The sequence below is a fragment of the Antechinus flavipes genome, chromosome 6, assembly GCF_016432865.1.
Source record: "Antechinus flavipes isolate AdamAnt ecotype Samford, QLD, Australia chromosome 6, AdamAnt_v2, whole genome shotgun sequence".
NCBI classification, from domain to species: Eukaryota; Metazoa; Chordata; class Mammalia; order Dasyuromorphia; family Dasyuridae; genus Antechinus; species Antechinus flavipes.
Genome location: NC_067403.1, coordinates 177,863,561 through 177,881,529, shown reverse-complemented (window position 1 = coordinate 177,881,529; position 17,969 = coordinate 177,863,561). Strand labels below are relative to the sequence as shown.

Genomic DNA, 17,969 nt, shown 5'->3' with positions numbered 1-17,969 from the left:
CTTGGTAGTTACATGAAGCCTTTCCTCATTTCCCCAATTGCCAGTGGTCTCCTTTTCTATATGTACATATTTTCTGTTAGAATGCAAGTTCCTTGAGAGTAGGACTGCTTCATTCGATACCATGTATGCTTGTTACTTGACTGATTTCAAATAGGGTAGATAGACATTGAACTGGCTCCAGAATTCAACTGGCAGAAGAAAGTGAGCTACATGGAATTTTGGAAACTATTAGTTTCTCTACTTCTTTATGTAAAAATCATCTTCCTAAGATGAATAGACTCCTGGTGAAGCTGTGTGGTTGTGAATATTGTGACACATAATCTCTGAAGACATTACAAGTGACTCAAAGCTCAGTAAAAGAGAACAAGCTCTGTCCAATTACAGCCAACACCCAAAAAGTGGTGGCAAGGCTATCAAAAGAATGTACGCTCAGATTAGGAGGTGGGCCCATCAGGGGGCAAAAACACGAGATGAGTCATGGTCAACCAGTGTTCCACTTGTATCCATAAAATGTAAGAAGACCTACAGTCTCTGAAGTACCAAAGGTGAAGAAGTATGAGTAGTCATCCTGAGGTGCAAGCAATAAGGGGTTGCACTACCTGTAGAGAATTTTAAAACAATAAATATTATATTCCATAAGGAAGAATATAATTAACAAGGAAGTTAATTTGGAAAACTACTAGGTATACAATCAGCTTGTGTCACCAAATTCTATGGTTCTATATTCTTGCATCTAAATAGTAGATTTGAAATAAGCAATGATAGACAGCACAGTGATTATAAAGACACAGAGCAAGAACCTGAGTTACTTCTTTTTGTCATTGTATTTGAAACAGTGCCATAGTGCACTACAAGGCATAATATTTTTGTTTAGTACATGCAAATTCTATACATGAAATGCTTCACTAAATTTGCATGATATCTTTAAAACTGAAATTTGTCCTTATTTTTATTTGTTGGTATTTTAAAACCAGAGAACCAATCAAGAAAATAAAATTATATTGGTGGTACAATTTAGTAGTCACCTAAATTTTTATCTTTTATAGACATTTAAGCTTTATTAAATTTACTTATGAAATAGGACTTTTACAAATCGCTTTACAAACATCCTTCTGTTTAAGACCTTTTAAAACTATTTGTACATCTGTTGCTTGATATGAAAGTAACATTTTGAAATTTAAGTTAGTAAAATTTATTCTTTGATCAACCATGAATAAACAGAAGATCAAATCAAGTTCTAGACCTTCTATTTATCGAAAATGAAATGCAAAGATAAATTTGAGAAACTCATTTACAAATCCGCAGAAATCAAGGCTCAAAAGTAAACTGTAATGTTAATATTCATTACTGTGACAAACCAATATGTACATGTGTTTTCCCTTTTAAAAAATAATGCAATTAAAAAGTTTTCACCCTTTTTCCTTTTTAATACTGTAACATTCATTTTTAACTAAAACACTTTTACTGTATGATTATATATAAAGTTCAACAAAAGACAATGTTCACTGTCTGCATTTCTTTTAGTTATTTCATGACAATTGCTGAAAATAATTTTTTCATGAAGAGAAAGGAATTTTTATAAGCTGTTCTGGTACATCTGTGAAGTATGCCAGTGTCTAGAGAACAGAATCTAGAAAAGTGGGTAGATCCTTGTGGCAGAATGTGCAGAAGAACATGGATAAGAACCACCAGGGATTAGAAGCATGAAAGAGGTTAAGATCTCTAATTATGGAAGAAATGTCTACATTAATGAAATCACAAATATACTTAAGTATTAAAGTCTTCGTATTATCCCATACAAAAACATTTATTTGAATGTTGTATATAAGAAAGCATTTCTTTCCTTACATATCATATCCCTTGGCATTCTGAGCGACAGAGAAAAATGAATTCAAAAAATAATGCTCAATTTTAAAATACTAACCTATTAATAAGGGAAAGAAAGCATTTAAAAAACATAATTTTCCAAAAACTGAATTTCCTTTCCCCATTCAATTCCTCACACTTAAGTCAAATTAAAGAGAGAGCACATGAGCAAAGGCTGCTTAGTCATGTATGGAAAAGAATTAGCACCTTCTGTGTTGCTCTGCGTCCTGATGCTGGGAGCAGTTTCATGGTCTTCTGAGAGGTTACCCCTACCTAAGAAAACATAAGCAAAGTATTTTTAATTAACAAGTTATGATCACAGTAAGCAAATTTCAACTATGATTAAGTAGTTTACAATGAAATCCTTATTAGAACCAAGAAAACACAGCAACAAGAAGATTATGTGATGATCAACTGTGACAGACATGACTCTTTTCAACAATGAGGTGATTCAAGACAATTCCAGTAGACTTATGATGGAAAGAGCCATCTGACTCTAGAGCTAGAACTATGGAGCCTGAATGTGGATCAAAGCATAGTATTTTCACCTTTTGTTGCTGTTGATGCTTATTTGCTTGTGTTCTTTTTTTTTTTAATCTTTTGATCTGATTTTTCTTGCACACCATGACAAATACAGAAATAAATTTAGAAAAATCACACCTATTTAACTCATATTGGATTGCTTGCTATCTAGGGGAGGGAGGTGAGAAAGAAAGGGAAAAAATTTGGAACACAAGAATTTGTAAAGGTGAATGTTGAAAACTATCTTTGCATGTATTTGGAAAAATAAAAGGCTATTATTTTAAAAAACAATGAAATTCTTATAAATATCATTAAGGAAAAAAATTATAATCTGAGTGACCATTAAGGCATGCTAAAATTTTCTAAAGTTAACTTCAGCCAGAAATAAGAAACATTATATTTTAAGTTACAAAGTAAATGACATTAATCACTTGCTCATGATTTTGTGGTAAGAGGTACCAAGCAAGAATACTTCTAAAAAGGTTTCTGTTTAAAAAAAAAAAAAAAGTCAGGTTAATAATATAATCTACAGATTCTTCCTTAATAAAGTAATTTTTCTCAAATCTTTGCAAATATGTAAATATAATGCAATAGTTAATAGGGGGTCATATTGGTAATATTTGCTAAAGATCACAAGGAAAGATGATGATGATAACTACCAATTCAACTTATAAAGCTCTTGGTTCAAACACCATATGATGTTCTGCAGTATTCAAAGTCATTCTCCTATTGGAGCCTCACCTTAACTCTGTATAGAAGGGAAGACAGATATTACTTTGTCTTCTTTATTCTCTTTCACTTTCTCTCTGTGTAATCTTAATCATCTCTATGCAGATGACTCCAGAACTATATACCCAGCTCTTGCCTCCCTCCCAGTTTCAGGCACTCATTACCCGTTGCCTATTGGACACGTTTGGACACCTCTTGTAGGCATCTCATTTGAACATGTTTGAACTCATTATCTTTGCTCCCAAACTTTGCCTTCTCCATAACTTCTCTATTTCTACTGAAAGCACCTCCATCCCTCCAGTCATCCAGATTTGTAACCTCAGACTCATCAACAACTCTTCTCTATTACCCTTTGTATCCCATCAGTTCTCAAATTTTATCAATTACTACACTATCTCATACATCATTGTTTCTCTTCTCTAACATAGACACCATCCTAATTCAGGTCTTTTGCTACCACAATGGCTTTTTAATCTTCTACATTTGTACCCTGTTCAAGAAACTCCAGTGGCTCCCACTTGACTCTGGAATGAAATGCAATCCCTTCACAGTCTCCAGGCTATGTTTCCAAATTTAGTACACATTAACTTTCCTTTACAACTTTACATTACACCACACTACCTTTAATGTTCCCCATTTACAACATGTATCTCCTATCTCCATGCCTTCACAAACTTTCATGCCTACAAAGCATGCTCTCATTCACCCTTAAAAACCCAAGTTTTCTTCAAAGTTGTCCCCTATGCCTAGAATGCCCTCCTTCCTCATTTCTCCCTCCTGTTTCCCTTTAATTCCCAGCAAAAATTCTCACTTTTTACAGAATCATTTTCCAAGACCCTTTGCCTTCTTTCTGTTGATTGTCCCCAACTGACTGTGTCTATCCACAGTTAGTGGATATTTTTTGATTATGTTGGACCATGGGCTCCAAGGCACTTAATAATGCTTGCTAACTAATTCCCAGTTACTAGAATGCTACTCACAAATGCATGCACTGGATATATATGGCACAATTTTCTACGTACTCATTTTTCCCAACCTGTAAGCTCCCTGAAGGCAGAAACTGTTTCATTTTGTCTTTGGTGACTGGCACAATTTGGGGATAGTTGATATAGAAAGATCTCTATGAGGACATCCCCACCATTAATTCAGATTAGCACACACTTTCCAATTTTCTAGTTAATTGGAGGAATAGAAGGTTAAAATAAGATACCTAGGGCCACAAAATATGTAGTGGCAAGTTCAAGTCAGGTTCATTTTCTACCTTCATTAGAATGTGAGCAGAGACTATCTTACTTTTCTATACCTATTCCCAGTTTTTAGCTAAGTGCTTTCCATATACAGCTTAATAAATGCTTCATTCATTCATTCACATAAGCTCTATGTGATTCAGGGCAGGTGACTGAACCTTTCAGTTCTCTAAACCACTTTGTTAGTGTTATGGTTGAATTGTTTCAGTCATGTTTCACTCTTTATGACCCATTTGGAGTACTCTTGACAAAGATCCTGGAGTAGTTTCCCATTTCCTTCTCTAGCTCATTTTACAGATGAGAAAACTAAGGCAAACAGGGTTAAATGATTTGCCCAGGGTGCACAATTATTAAGTATCTGACACCAGGGTTGACCTCAGAAGGTGACCTTCCTGACCCCAAGTCCAAGATTTTATTCCCTCTTGTCACCAAGCTGGTAGCAAAATCAAAATAGAAATAGGAGCTACTAAGCCATACATAAAGATCCTCAAAGGTCACATATTGACCTAGAAAACCACATATTTACATTATCCATGTCCTGTTGTATCTCTATTTATTGGGGGAGGGGGAGGTTACTATCTGATACCTCTGCTCTAGGCAAAAACTTTAAGTTGCAGAGCATATGTTGACTTGCATTGATAAAAGAAGTGTCCTTCTGGGGATTTCCTTCCATTGAAGAAACCATAGGTCTCAACAATTAAAAAATAAATCATTTCTGTCTTCAATTCAACAAGTATTTGTTAAGCTCTTGCTAATAGGTGCTGCTGCTGAAGACACAGAGGCAAACTACCTCTGGTATGGAAGCAGCTTGGTACTGCTCTGGAGTTAGGAGATTTAGATTCAAACCCCACTTACTACCTGTGGCTCTTTGGGAAAGACACTTATACTGGCAGGGTCTCAGTTTCCTTATCTGTAAGATGAGAGAGTTGGACTAAAAGGCCTCTGAGGTCTCTTCTAGCTCTAACTTTGTAGTTCCATGAGTCTTTGTGTGACTTTGGATAACTCCCTTCCCTCCTTTATGCCTCAGTTTCCCCATTATAAAATGACTGAGCTCCTTCCAGGCCTAGCTATGGGATCTTGTGAAGGTAAGAAATGAGATTGAAGAGACTGGGGAGATAAATACTGGAGGGAAGAAGAGAGAGGGGAGACACTGAGAGATGGAAGGAGTAAAGAGATGGGGAAGGCAGACAAATTGGGGGTATATAAAGAGATGGAGCATAGACAGAAAGGGAAAATAGAAGTGATGGAGATATAGAAATGAAGAGGCTGGAAAGCTAGAGAGAAGGGAAATGGAGGGAGGGGAAAGGTGTAGGAGGGAAGACGTTGAAGAATGGGATGGAGGGAGGGGAAGGATGTAGGAAGAACGGGGTTGGATGGGGGGGGGGTAATGAAAGGATGGGGGAGGAGGAGAGATGAGGAGGACAGAGGGATAGGAGAGAGGAAAGGCCTGCAGATCCACCCCGTTAGTCGCAGCCCCACAGGACCCGCCTCCCGGGGCCAGGACGAGCGGGCTAGGGCAGTCGGAGCCTCGAGGGCGGCCGTAACCAGCGTCATTGTCCGTGCAGGGCCGCGGGCAGTAGGGGCAGGGAGAGGGTGCCCCGACCCGGCTCCCCGGGGACTTGAGGCTGTCTGGGCTGCTTCTCTCACCTGTAAATAGTCGGAGCGGTTCAGGGTGAGCTCCATGGCTGGGGATGGGGGCGATCTGGGAGGGGCCAGCCGCCAGCCGCAAGCCTAGGAGAAGCGCAAGAAGCCCCGCCCCCTACCGCGGCCAATGGGAGTTAGGTAAGATGATGGGCGGGGATAGGGGAGAGTTTCGTATGCCGTATTGCCGAAGGCCCGCCCTCCCGACTCCCGCGCAGCCTCCCTGGCACCCTCGAGAAGGAGGGAACATCTGAGCAGGGAACTGTTTCCCTGACTACGGCCACGCCAAGCTAACTCTCCCTCCTTCCCGTGGTTAATTATCCCTGAGATAGAAAGGATCCTCTGCTCACAGTGGAGCCGGTCCAAGAAACCTTCACCACAGGCATTTAGACAGACAGCAAGCACTAATTAAGCACTTACTGTGTACTAAGGGCTGGACTACATGCCTGAGCAAGCTTAGGCAACAAACTGGTTTTCATTTTAAATTTTTTTCTTTCCCACTCCTTTCATCTTCAGCCTTCATATCTACCAAACATTAAGCACCTCCTAAGTGCCAGGCACAGATGTGGGAGGGAAAAAAAAAAGTCCTGGCTTCAAAGAGTTTACAATCTTAAGGGGGAAGACAACCTACAAAGGGAGCTGAAAAAGGGAAGGAGGGATGGGGAAGGTTCCCAACATGGTGGAGAAGTCGTCAGAAAAGTCCCAAACTAGGGCAGCCAAGGGAGAAGTGTGGGAGAGGTTTGCAGTTCATGGCCCCAATCAGAGGGAAAGAAGAGAGTGATGAGGTGAATTCTAAGACTGAGAAACTTCTTACAGGATGATGAAGATAGCTCAATAATGAGTTTGCTGGAGCCTGAGAGGAAAGTCAGAGAAATCCCCAAGTAGGGTAATAGAGGATCTAATCAAAATCCTGGTCGCTTTTGTCTATTGATCCCCAGGATACTTCAGCTTCTTCCCTCAATGAATTCCTTGCCTAGATCATTTCCTCCTCAACTCCTGTCCTCATACTAGGGGATGTCAGCATACACACATACACACACACACACACACACACACACACACACACACACTCGCTCAGTCTCAAAAATCCTGAACTCGCATCATTGTGATCCATCCTTGTGCTTTAAAACCCCAAACACTCTTCTTCATCTACACTGAGACTAACAATCTCTCAAACCTTCAATTCTTTTTCAGACCATCATCCCTTACACACTCATCCTTCCCCATCTTAGTGAACTAATTCAACTCTACAACGTCCTTTTCTCTTGAATTCCCTTCCTCTTTATCATATTGCCAATCTTGTCACCCCAAGCTTCAGCACTGGAACACTCCAATACATATGTGGTGAATGAAATTGAAAAAAATCATGAAATTGTACTGTGTGTTTATTACAAATTTATATAACCTCACCTGGGCCCTCACTGCTGCAAAGTAATCCTTTTGTTGTTGTTTAGTTGTTTCAGTCATTTTCGATTCTTCATGAATCTATTTGGGGTTTTCTTGGTAAAGATACTGTTGCTATTTCCTTCTCTAGTTCATTTGACAGATGAGGAAACTGAGGGTCACCCAGCTAGTAAGTGTCTTAAATTCAGATTTGAACTCCAGGTGAGTCTTCCTGACTCCAGGCCCTGCATTCTATCCATTGCACCACTTAGCCTTCCAAATCCTTTTATAATTCTTTAATTCACTATCCCAAAATACAGTGGCTTTTCCAAACCTTCTCTTAGTTTCTTCCTTTAACTCTCCATGAGTTCGTTATTCCTTCTTTTTCTTTTCCTTAGGACCACAGATTATCAAATTTCTTCTCATCTAAATTATTCCCTGTGTTGCAGGTTCTGTTTATCATAACAGCTTAGGACCATAGATTCAAAACTAGAAGGAACTGGAAAAATTATGCAGACCTCATTTTATATGGCTTTCTGATATGCCTTCCTACCACCATTATTCAAAAACGGCCTTTTCCCATCTTAAATTCAAATCATCTTTTTCAGATCCCTGTTGCTGATATCTTTGGACCTTTCTTCCCTCATCGGTAAGGTCGCTATCTGGGTCATATTATATTACTCCATTCCAGCTCCTTTATTACACAGCAAAATATCACACACACATACACACACATACATACACAAAACCCTCAAATGGGATCATGAAGAATTGAACACAATTAAACAACAAAATCCTTTATTCTTTAAAAAAATTGTTATTCTGCACTTGACAAACATAAACTTTTCCATATAGAAAGAACAGAAAAGAGGATTTCATATAAAACTACGAACTTTCTTATATTGTTTCTTAAAATGCTTCAATAAACTTTTTCTTTTCTTTTTTATAGCAACATCATCATTAGCCTCTTTACTCCCTTTCACTTCCCCAAATTAAAATAAACAAATTCTCTTGTAATAAATATCACAAAACAAAACAAATCTACAGAGGCCATATCTAAAGCTGTAGATGTCTCATCCCACAATTTTCCCCTGTCAGGAAGTGGATAACAGGTTTCTACAGTGATCCTATAGAATCATAGTTGGTCATGCGTTCTTAAGTCTTTCAAAGTTGTTTTTCTTTGCAATATTGAAGTCATATATATATATATATGTTTACCTTTTCTGCTCACTTCACTCTGCATCAATTCATGTGTCTTTCCAAGTTTCTCTGAATCCATCCCCTTCGTTATTTCTTTTCATGCAGTAATAGCTAATACATTTCTATATAATAATTTGTTCAGCCTCTTCCCAAGTAATGGACCTTTCTCTTTCTCTCTGTCTTTCTGTCTCTCTGTCTCTCTCTCTCTCTCTCTCTCTCTCTCTCTCTTCTCTCTCTCTCTCTCTCTTCTCTCTCTCTCTCTCTCTTCTCTCTCTCTCTCTCTCTCTCTCTCTCTCTCTCTCCCCATCACCTCAACTACCTATTTATCATCTGTTTATTCTTTCCTTTAAAAAATCTCTTTGAGGTCTATACATAGCAGTAGCATCACTTGGTTCCAAGTAAATGCTCACTTTAGTGATTTGTGTACAATTCCAAATTGCTTTCCAAAATGGTTGGACAAAATCACATCTTTCTACCAATAATGCTTTAGTGTGCTTGTCCCATCACTGCTTCAACAAATTGCCATTTTTCCTTTTTTTTAATCACCTTTGCCTGCCTGATATCTGTGAGATAGAAATTGAGTTTACCACTAGAGCACAGGCACTGTGAAAAAACATTGCTAATTTCCACCACTACCACCATGGTTACAACCCAAACACAATAACTTTTGTGCCAATTTCAGAATGAAATGGTGACAACATACTGGATTCATTCTCTAATATGTCTTGGTTCAAGGTATAAAAAGCCCCCAATAAGTTTATTAAGGCTAATAGAACTACTCTACTTGAACCTTTGGGTTGAAACCTGCCCCCGGCTCATCCAAATGACAAGTGTCTATTCCTCCACAAGATTGGCAATATTGTTATTTGGCTTTGTGAAAACAGGTATTCTAAAACCAAGTATGATTGTGACCCATGTTCAGATAAGCATTATAAGTGAAGTAAACCATGAAGCTTTAAATGAAGCTCTGCCTGGAGATAATGTAGAATGTGTCTGTCAGTGGTGTATTGTTGGTGGAGTTGTAAACTGATCCAAACATTCTGGAGAGCAATTTGGAACTATGCTAAAAGGGTTAATCAAATTGTACCTATGCTTCGCTCCAGCAATACTACTAGGTCTGTATTCCAAAGAGATGATAAAAAAAGGGAAAAAGACATATATGTACAAAAATATTTATAGCAGCTCTTTCTGGTGATAAAGAATTGGAAATTGAGGGAATGACTATCAATTGAGGAATGGCTAAATAAATTGTGATATATAAATGTAATGAAATACTATCATGTTATAAAAAATGATGAGGATATGAATTTGAGAAAAAACCTGGAAAGACTTACATGAACCAATGCTGAGTGAAGTAAAGCAGAACTAGAAAATATTGTACAGAGTAACAGCAATGTTATCCAGTGATCAACTATGATAGACTTAGCTCTGCTTAGTAGTACAGCTATCCAAGACAATTCTAAAAGACTATTGATGGGAAATGCTATCCACATCCAGAGAAAGAACTATATTGTCTGAATGCATATTGAAGCATACTGTTTTCACTTTTTTTGTTTGTTTTCATGGTTCTCTCTTTTATTTTGTTTCTTCTTTCACAATATGTCTAATGTGGAAATATGTTTAACATGATTGTACATGTATAATCTATATCAGATTGCTTGCTATCTTAGGGAGGGGAAGGGAAAGGAAGGAAGGGAAGGAGAAAAATTTAGAGCTCAAAATTTAAAATGAATATTTAAAATTATATTTACATATGATTGGAAAAAATAAAATACTACTTACTAAAAAAAAAATGTGTCTGTCAAGGATATCCATTGTAGTAATGTTGTTGGTGACAGCAAAAATGAGCCACTGCTGGCTTCATTACCCAGGTCATTATCCTATTAAGGCCAAATCAGTACTGGATATGTCTCTGTTCCAGATTATCATATGACTCACATTGTTTACTGAACTAAAAGAGAAGATTGATTGTTGCTATGGTAAAAGCTGGGAAAAAGTCCCTATATTCCTGAAATATGCTGGTGCTACCATTGTTGGCACACTTCTAGACAAACCTATGTGTAGAGAGCTTCCCTTATGATCCTTCTCCTGATCATTTGAGGCAGATGGTTACAACTGGTATCATCAACACAGTTGAAAAGAGGGCTGCTAGAACGGAGCAGGTCACTAAATCTGCCCCAAAGTCTCAAAGGCTAAAAGGATATTTTGTACAACAGCCATTCAATCTTAATTAATGTTTCAGAACCCTTTGTCTCAATTGGTCTTTGGCATTTAATAGTAAAAAAGTGGTTAATTATTACAATGCATCGTAAAACCTTCAAAAAGAAAGGAATGTTTTTTCCTGACATTTGTTTCATGGCAGTTTTAAGTTTTTTTTTTTTAAATCAGTAATTTTTAAATGGAAACAACTTGATTAAAAAATTGTCACAGAATTTTCATATCACTAAAACAAATCTTAATGTGAAAAAAATCAGAAAAACAAGTGACAAAGATTTCAACCTTTTTTATTGTTCCTTTTAATTTTGATCATAATGGTTTGTGCATACAGAAACTTTTCAATTTTATGCAATAAAAATGGTCCATTTTTTGTCTCTCTATCCCTCTTACTTGCTCAAAAGTCATTTTTTTAATACATAGCAGTAAAAGGTATCTCTTTCCCTATTTCTCTAAATTTGTTATGTGATCTTTTAAATCTAGATTCTGTATCAATCTGTAATGTCTCATGGTTGTGCTATAACATACAAATCTACTTATAACCTGGCAGTTTTTCCCAATTTAGTACCACCCTGGTATAAATACAGCTTGGTCATAGCTTATATTATTTTAAATATATTCCTATAACCTCTTTACTAATTTTTTGCATCAATTTTCATTATGAATATCAATCTAGTTTTCTACCTTTGTTTTGCCTCTTCCTGGTTTAAATATAAAGACTATCCATGAAGGAATTTTGTATAACTTAATCTTTTTCTATTTTTAAAAAATGATTTAAAAATTTCTATTTAAAAAAAAACATTTAAAGAAAAAATGTTTAATAGAATTTACTTTTAAATCCATCTGTTTGGGGAGGGTTTTTTTTGGGGGGAAGAGAATGCATTTATGGTTTTTCCAATTTCTTTTTCTGAGACTGTTATTTAAACAATAGATTTCTTATTCTATGAATCAAGGTATTTTATATTTTTGTAAATGTTCCAGTATTAAAAGATTTTTTTAAGTACATGATTGAAGAAAATAGGTTCTAATAATCTCCTTTCTCTTCCTTTGTTGTGGATTCTCCTTTTTCACTTTTAATACTGTTTAATAAGCCAAGCTCTGATTCAGGAGAATCCAGTAGCTCAGATTTGAGCTTAGGCAGTGAAACACTTGTAGATCATTTGGAAATCACTAAAGGAAGGTTAATTTATTCATAGAAGGGAGAAGATATTCACTAAAGATAGAACATTGACTCAGTGGGGCACAGCTTCACTGTTTTATACTGCTTATGCTGATAGACTGGCCAGAAGGAAGAAAGAAGTAACTTCTTGGTCCCTGGATATTTTTGCCCTTAGCCCACCAGGAACTTATATTCAGATCCTTAATATTTGTTGTTATTAAGTCATGTTATGTCCCACTTTCTGTTACCCCATTTGGGGTTTTCATGGCAGAAATACTGGAGTGGTTTGCTATTTCCTTCTCCAGCTCATTTTACAGATGAGGAAACTGAGGCAAACAGGGTTAAGTGACTTGCCCAGAGTTACACAGCTTGTAAGAGTCTTAGGTCAGATTTTAATTGAGGTCTTCCTGATTCTAGGCCTGGTGCTCTATCCACTGCACCACCTAGCTGCCCAATAAACATTTATTAAGCACCTAACATGCCAGGGACTGTTGCTAAACAGAAAGAATGGTTTAAAAAAAAAAAAAAAAAGGAGGCAAAAGACTGCCTTTGTTCTTAATTACCTTATAATCAATCTATTGTAGGTTGCTAAAGGCATTTCTTTTTTTGTGCTAGGACCTGTCTCGACTACAGAGCAAGAGATTTCTGGATTTAAATAGTACCGAAAGTTCATAGTTTTGTCACAGTCAATATAAGGGCATATTAACACATAACACTAGAAAAATATTCAGTCTTTTATTAACACCAGAGGCTTCACATCAAATATTTAACTGTAAAATACATGTGAAATTTGGAAAGCTATTTAGAATGAATATGCTATTGGTATAGCATAAAGGGATTCTTTCCCCCTAATGGCAACGGAAACAAAATGCTCAAGGTAGAAATTGTAAAATATATCACTTGGAAAATTACGAGCATCTCCAGATGCCACTGAATTGAGGAAGCTGTATTTAGCTCTACCACTCAAGCAGGGCTTTTTCATCTGAATGTACTAAGAAAAAAAATATACAATTTACATTCCTAACGAAGTGCTATGGGAACAGCTTGGGGGGGAGGGGATTAGGGGAGGGGGAAACAGGACAGACTCATGATTCAGGATATAAATCTCTAAGTGATTTAAACTAGCTGGTAGAAGTCCCTTTGAGTCTTTCCCTGCTTTTTGCTGAATCATTTGGTAAGTACAAATCCTTGTGCTACAATGCCTTATTGGCTTGAAACTCAATTCTTTATAGAATTTTGAAGATCTCCAATAACAAAAGGAAAAATCCATTGCTTTATGAGACAGCACACTCCATGCTGGGGCAGCCCAGGATGCTAGAAAGTCATTCCTAATATAGGACCCAAATCTAACTCTCTGCAACCCTTTTATCTTCACATATTGTTCCTATTTCTTTTCTTTTGTGGCAAATAGAAATATAATCTCCATCTTTTATGATGGCCTTCCTATATTTGAGTTTGAGGCATTGTAGGAGTATTCAAATGCATTCCAATAGACTTCAAATACAAATGTGCTGGTTTTTATATTGTAGTTGAAGAGGCAGTGTGACATAGTAGATAGAGAACCAGCTTTGAAGTTGAAAAGACCTGGGGTGAAGATTTGCCTCTGACACAATAAAGAGTTCTCTACAGAGATTAAATTGCAGATATAGAACCAAAACCAGAAAAAGATGGACTAGAATGATTTGGTAAGATGAAAACATTTCTCAGTAGGAGTTGGCAGTGATGGACACAGATGTTCCCCTAGAGATAGAATTGCCCATGATCATCAGGCAAGTATAAGAGATCATTGGGATACAATTGAGTATTTCATAGACAGATTTCCCTGCTTACTTGAAAAGAGACAGGATGAATTACACAATTTTGGACTGGAAGGGATTTTAGAAGGGCAGGGTTAGGTTGGTCCACAAAATCTCAATTACCTATACTGGAGACAAAAAGCAGGTGGTTGCAGTAGCAGCAGCAATGGAGAATGTTTGGCATGAGGACTTACAAGCACTAAGTTTCTGATATCTCTTGCTTACAGATCTGGATATTTCATAAGACTCCTTCTAGGGAGAATGAGATTGGGCTTTTCTGAGGAAACCCAAATTTTTAGTGAATTCCTTTTTTGCCTCCCCCCTTCCTTTTCTATCTAAAAGACTCAAGATGTAAATCCTAAAATCTTTTTTTTTTTTTTAACTTTTGTTAAGCTATCCCTTATTTATTAGCACTTCAACTCTGGTTTACTTTAGATCAAGCACAATTTAAAAATGCTTCTGTTTTTATTTAGGTATGAAGATTAGGAGGACTAAGTAACTGTTTGAATAAAAATATTTTTACAGGTTATCTGACAACTAACCTGTAACTCTAACCAGAAGGATCTGATTTTTGTTTTTATTAATAATTTTCATTAATAATTTCCTAAAAATAATAGGGGGGAAAGGACAACTATGAGAACCTGTGAGCCATTGCCCTGAGCTAAAATTGGGAGTTTATCTCTTTATTCCTGGAAATTCTGTTTAAAAGCAGATTGGGCAATTTTTAACTTTCTTCCCCAATAAGTTTTCAGAGATGAGGAGGGGGAAAGAGGGATCGGCCATTGGAAAGGTAATCTCTATACACAAGATTTATAGGCAGAAGCAAGAATAATCTGGGAGATTAAGACTTGTCCCATTCTATTAGAAGGGAGAAAGTTTTCCTTAACCAATCTGCTCTCCTTGGGGACATCTGCTGGCCATACAAGTATCTAGTCACATTTATGCAGCATTCCCAAAACTTCCCAGACAAGAATCTAGCTATGTCTATACAGCTCTTGGGACTTTTCTTTTGTTACTCTTCATTTTGGTGCATGATTTCTTTACATAAAAAAAAAACATAAAAAACTCAAAGTTCACTAAGTGTGACTATTACATTGAGCTGCTAAACATGAGAAGCAACAATGAGAAACCTGCAAGAAGGTTTCAGCCTGGCAGAGAATTTAAAGTCTCTGTCCTGCGAAAATGCCCTTGGGACTAAATTCAAATTAACTTGAGAAAGATAAAGAGAATCTTAGACTGAAAGGACACAATATACATCATGGATATGCAGATATATAAATAAAGCACAAAATAATGTTCATTGCTTTGGACAATACAATACATCTTCTTGCTATCAAGCTCTTGACTCAAAGCTCATGGCTCAAAGGCAACATTGATAATTTCAGAACCAAAAAAAAGTCTCAGCAATTATCCCTGAGCCCTATTTGAATATATATGTATATTCAAACATATATATATATATTCATATAGATGTATATTCAAATGTGTATTTATTCTTCAACAGTTCTCCAAAGAAATCTTTTTGGACTATTTGCTGCAAGGGAAGATGTGGTTTAGACAATTTCTTTTTCTGGTCAACCAATTAGTGTAAATGATCAAGGGTCAGTTGTAAATAAAGGAAAATGATCAATCCATGATAGTTTAATGTATTATAGAGAGTTGATTAGGAGAGGCTGATCAACTTGATGAATTTATAAGGAAGTGAGCCTTGGTTCAAGATTTTGGTTTTCCATATGAATGTGAAAATGTCCATTAATACCTCCATGATGGGACAGAGGAGGTCTTCTGAGGTTGGATGGTACTCTATAGATGCCATCCCTGTGACTGTGAGGAAGGAAGATTGGTTCCTGGGGAGTCTTTGAAGTTTTAACTCTGCACTCCCACTCCTACTCAGGGTTATTAATCTGCTCTCACCTCTCTGATTTGAACTATCTCTGGATCTCTCAGAAGACCTACACTCAGACCAAGTGGTCCTTTTGTGCCTACTAATACAGAGAGGTAGCTCAAATTCATAGCCTGAATCAATCTAATTGTACCCAAAAAATTTAATCACTCTTAATCAGAGGACCTCAATAACTTGCAAGTACTTAAGCTCTGGAGATGTTTTCAGTCTTCTCAATAAAATCATCATGATCTAATTGATTACCATAGATTTTTTTCAACTGGCAAGGATCGTGGAGGTCATCTCTTCTCACTCCCCTATTTTACAGATGAAGAAACTGAGAGAGGGAAATTGAATGGCCTTAAATCACAACTATAGTAAATGGATGAAACAGGATTCAACCCAAGGTCCTGTGATTCAAAATATATCTAAATACTCTTTCTACAACATCACACAATAGACAAGTCTACATCTTCTTAAGGGAGATCCAACCAAAATGTCAAACCTCTGCTTACCTCCCTCTACCTTCATCCAGCTGATCCCTGATTAGCCCTCTATAACTAGACTTTTTTGTAAAATTCTCTTATTTTTTTAAAAAGGTAAAAAGAGCACAGACAATTAGAATAAAATTATTTTGTTGATGGATTGAACTAACAGGTCTCAAAGTCTTAGCTTTCAAGGAAAGATTCACATAATAAAGGCAATTTATATGAAAAATTGACATAGTCTTCCCCCCCACCAAATAGCTGTTAGAAATATTATTGCCTGTGTTTGTGCTATAGTCAACAACAGATCCCAGGCTCTTGAGTCATTCACACCTCAGCATGCTGGGATTTAGTTTCTCTGTGAGTTTATGGATCAGAACTGCTAACTCTTCTGTTGCTTGGGACTTGTCTTCCAAAAGTTCATAGCGCAGACTTGAAATGTCTTGTTTTATTTCTTTCAGTTCACCTGTAGCATTTGTGAGAAAATATTGTAAAAAAAAAAACACTTTTGATTTCTTGTTCATTGAGTTGGAAAAGAATTTGTAAAATCTGTTGAGTGCAAATAAGTCTGAGGAACCTTAGAAGCTGTCTTTTCCAATACCTTCTTTTCTGATACAAAGCAAGAATGCCTCCCATATCCATGATTATGTGTAAGAAGGTGTAATACCATTGGTCTTTTTAGGTAAGAGGCAGACATAGTAAATCCACTCTGATTGCCTTTTGTACCCAAAGGGTTTTCCAGCTTGAGTAAATAAACACTATGAGTAATTGAAAAACTTCTGGATTTGGAATTAGTCAACCTGTACTCAAACTCCAACTCTGTTACCTCATAGTTATATGACCTTGAATAACTAAGTTTAACTCCCTGGGCTTCAGTTTCCAATAGACTCACTTGCAGTGCTAAAGCTAAAAGCCTATGAACCTAGTTGGATTCAATATGGATTTATCAAATGCCTTCCTAAATTGGACCATTCTGAGCAAGTTTCAGAGCAGGAGATGGGAAAAGAGGAAGAAGTCACTCCAGAAAAAAGGAATGACATTTACAAACCCATCGAGGGAATGGCAAGCAGACAAGTTGACCATTCCGTAAATGTCTGTACCAGAGAAATAACAAGAAATATGATGGTGAACCAGGGGCCAGAGGCACAGGTTGTTAAAAGCAATAAAACAGGCAATCATTATCTGCAGGTTCCTTAGCACAGCAGTGGGCTGCCTTGTCTATTAAGTGGCCTCCCACCAATGACAGTTAGCACCATGATGCCTGCCATAGATGGCTGGCTCATTGCCCAAAATATGGTTCACTCTCAAATGATGATGTAAAGTAGAGGTGTCAAACTCAAAGAGAAGCAATCCTTGCTGGGCAAATTGACTTTGTTGTTATCAGTCAGTAGAATTGACTCTGTGACCCAAATGAGGTTCTTAGCAAAACCTTAAATAAGCATTATCTATGCTGTGTTGTATTTTAATTTTTATTTTGTTAAACCTTTTCCAATTACATTTTAATCTAGTTGGGGAGTTTCGTGGCTAAGTTTGACACTTCTAATGTAAGTTACCCATCAGCTATCACTCAGATCTCCCTTATAAAAATAAGACTTTTCAACAAGGCAGATATGGGTCTTAAATTCAGTGATTTTCTTGGCAAGGTACTACTAAATCAGCTTGCCTTTTTAGTTATAGAATAATCTATAAAGTTACAGAATAGTCTGAAAAATACATTATTTTAACACAATTTACCATGACTTTCTAATCTTTTAAAATATAGCATGTATCCTTCATCTACAAATGAAGGAACTTAGCACCAGGCTCTTGGTGAGAAATTTTTGACTTTGGAGTCATTAATCAATA

General features: G+C 36.8%; 2 protein-coding genes across 2 annotated transcripts in view; both read right to left on the bottom strand.

Annotated features, from left to right (window-relative positions):
- The window catches only part of BBS7 (Bardet-Biedl syndrome 7), a 63,667-nt gene extending 57,560 nt beyond the window's left edge, over positions 1–6,107 (bottom strand). The window contains exons 1-2 of the mRNA XM_051966346.1: positions 6,012–6,107; positions 2,074–2,139 (exon numbers count right to left, since the gene is read on the bottom strand). Coding sequence (XP_051822306.1) covers positions 2,074–2,139; positions 6,012–6,047 — 102 coding nt within the window. The 5' untranslated portion in view covers positions 6,048–6,107. The remainder of the gene's footprint in view (positions 1–2,073; positions 2,140–6,011) is intronic.
- A 4,969-nt stretch (positions 6,108–11,076) lies between these two features.
- The window catches only part of TRPC3 (transient receptor potential cation channel subfamily C member 3), a 102,185-nt gene continuing 95,292 nt past the window's right edge, over positions 11,077–17,969 (bottom strand). Inside the window, exon 12 of the mRNA XM_051964157.1 lies at positions 11,077–16,590. Coding sequence (XP_051820117.1) covers positions 16,448–16,590 — 143 coding nt within the window. The 3' untranslated portion in view covers positions 11,077–16,447. The remainder of the gene's footprint in view (positions 16,591–17,969) is intronic.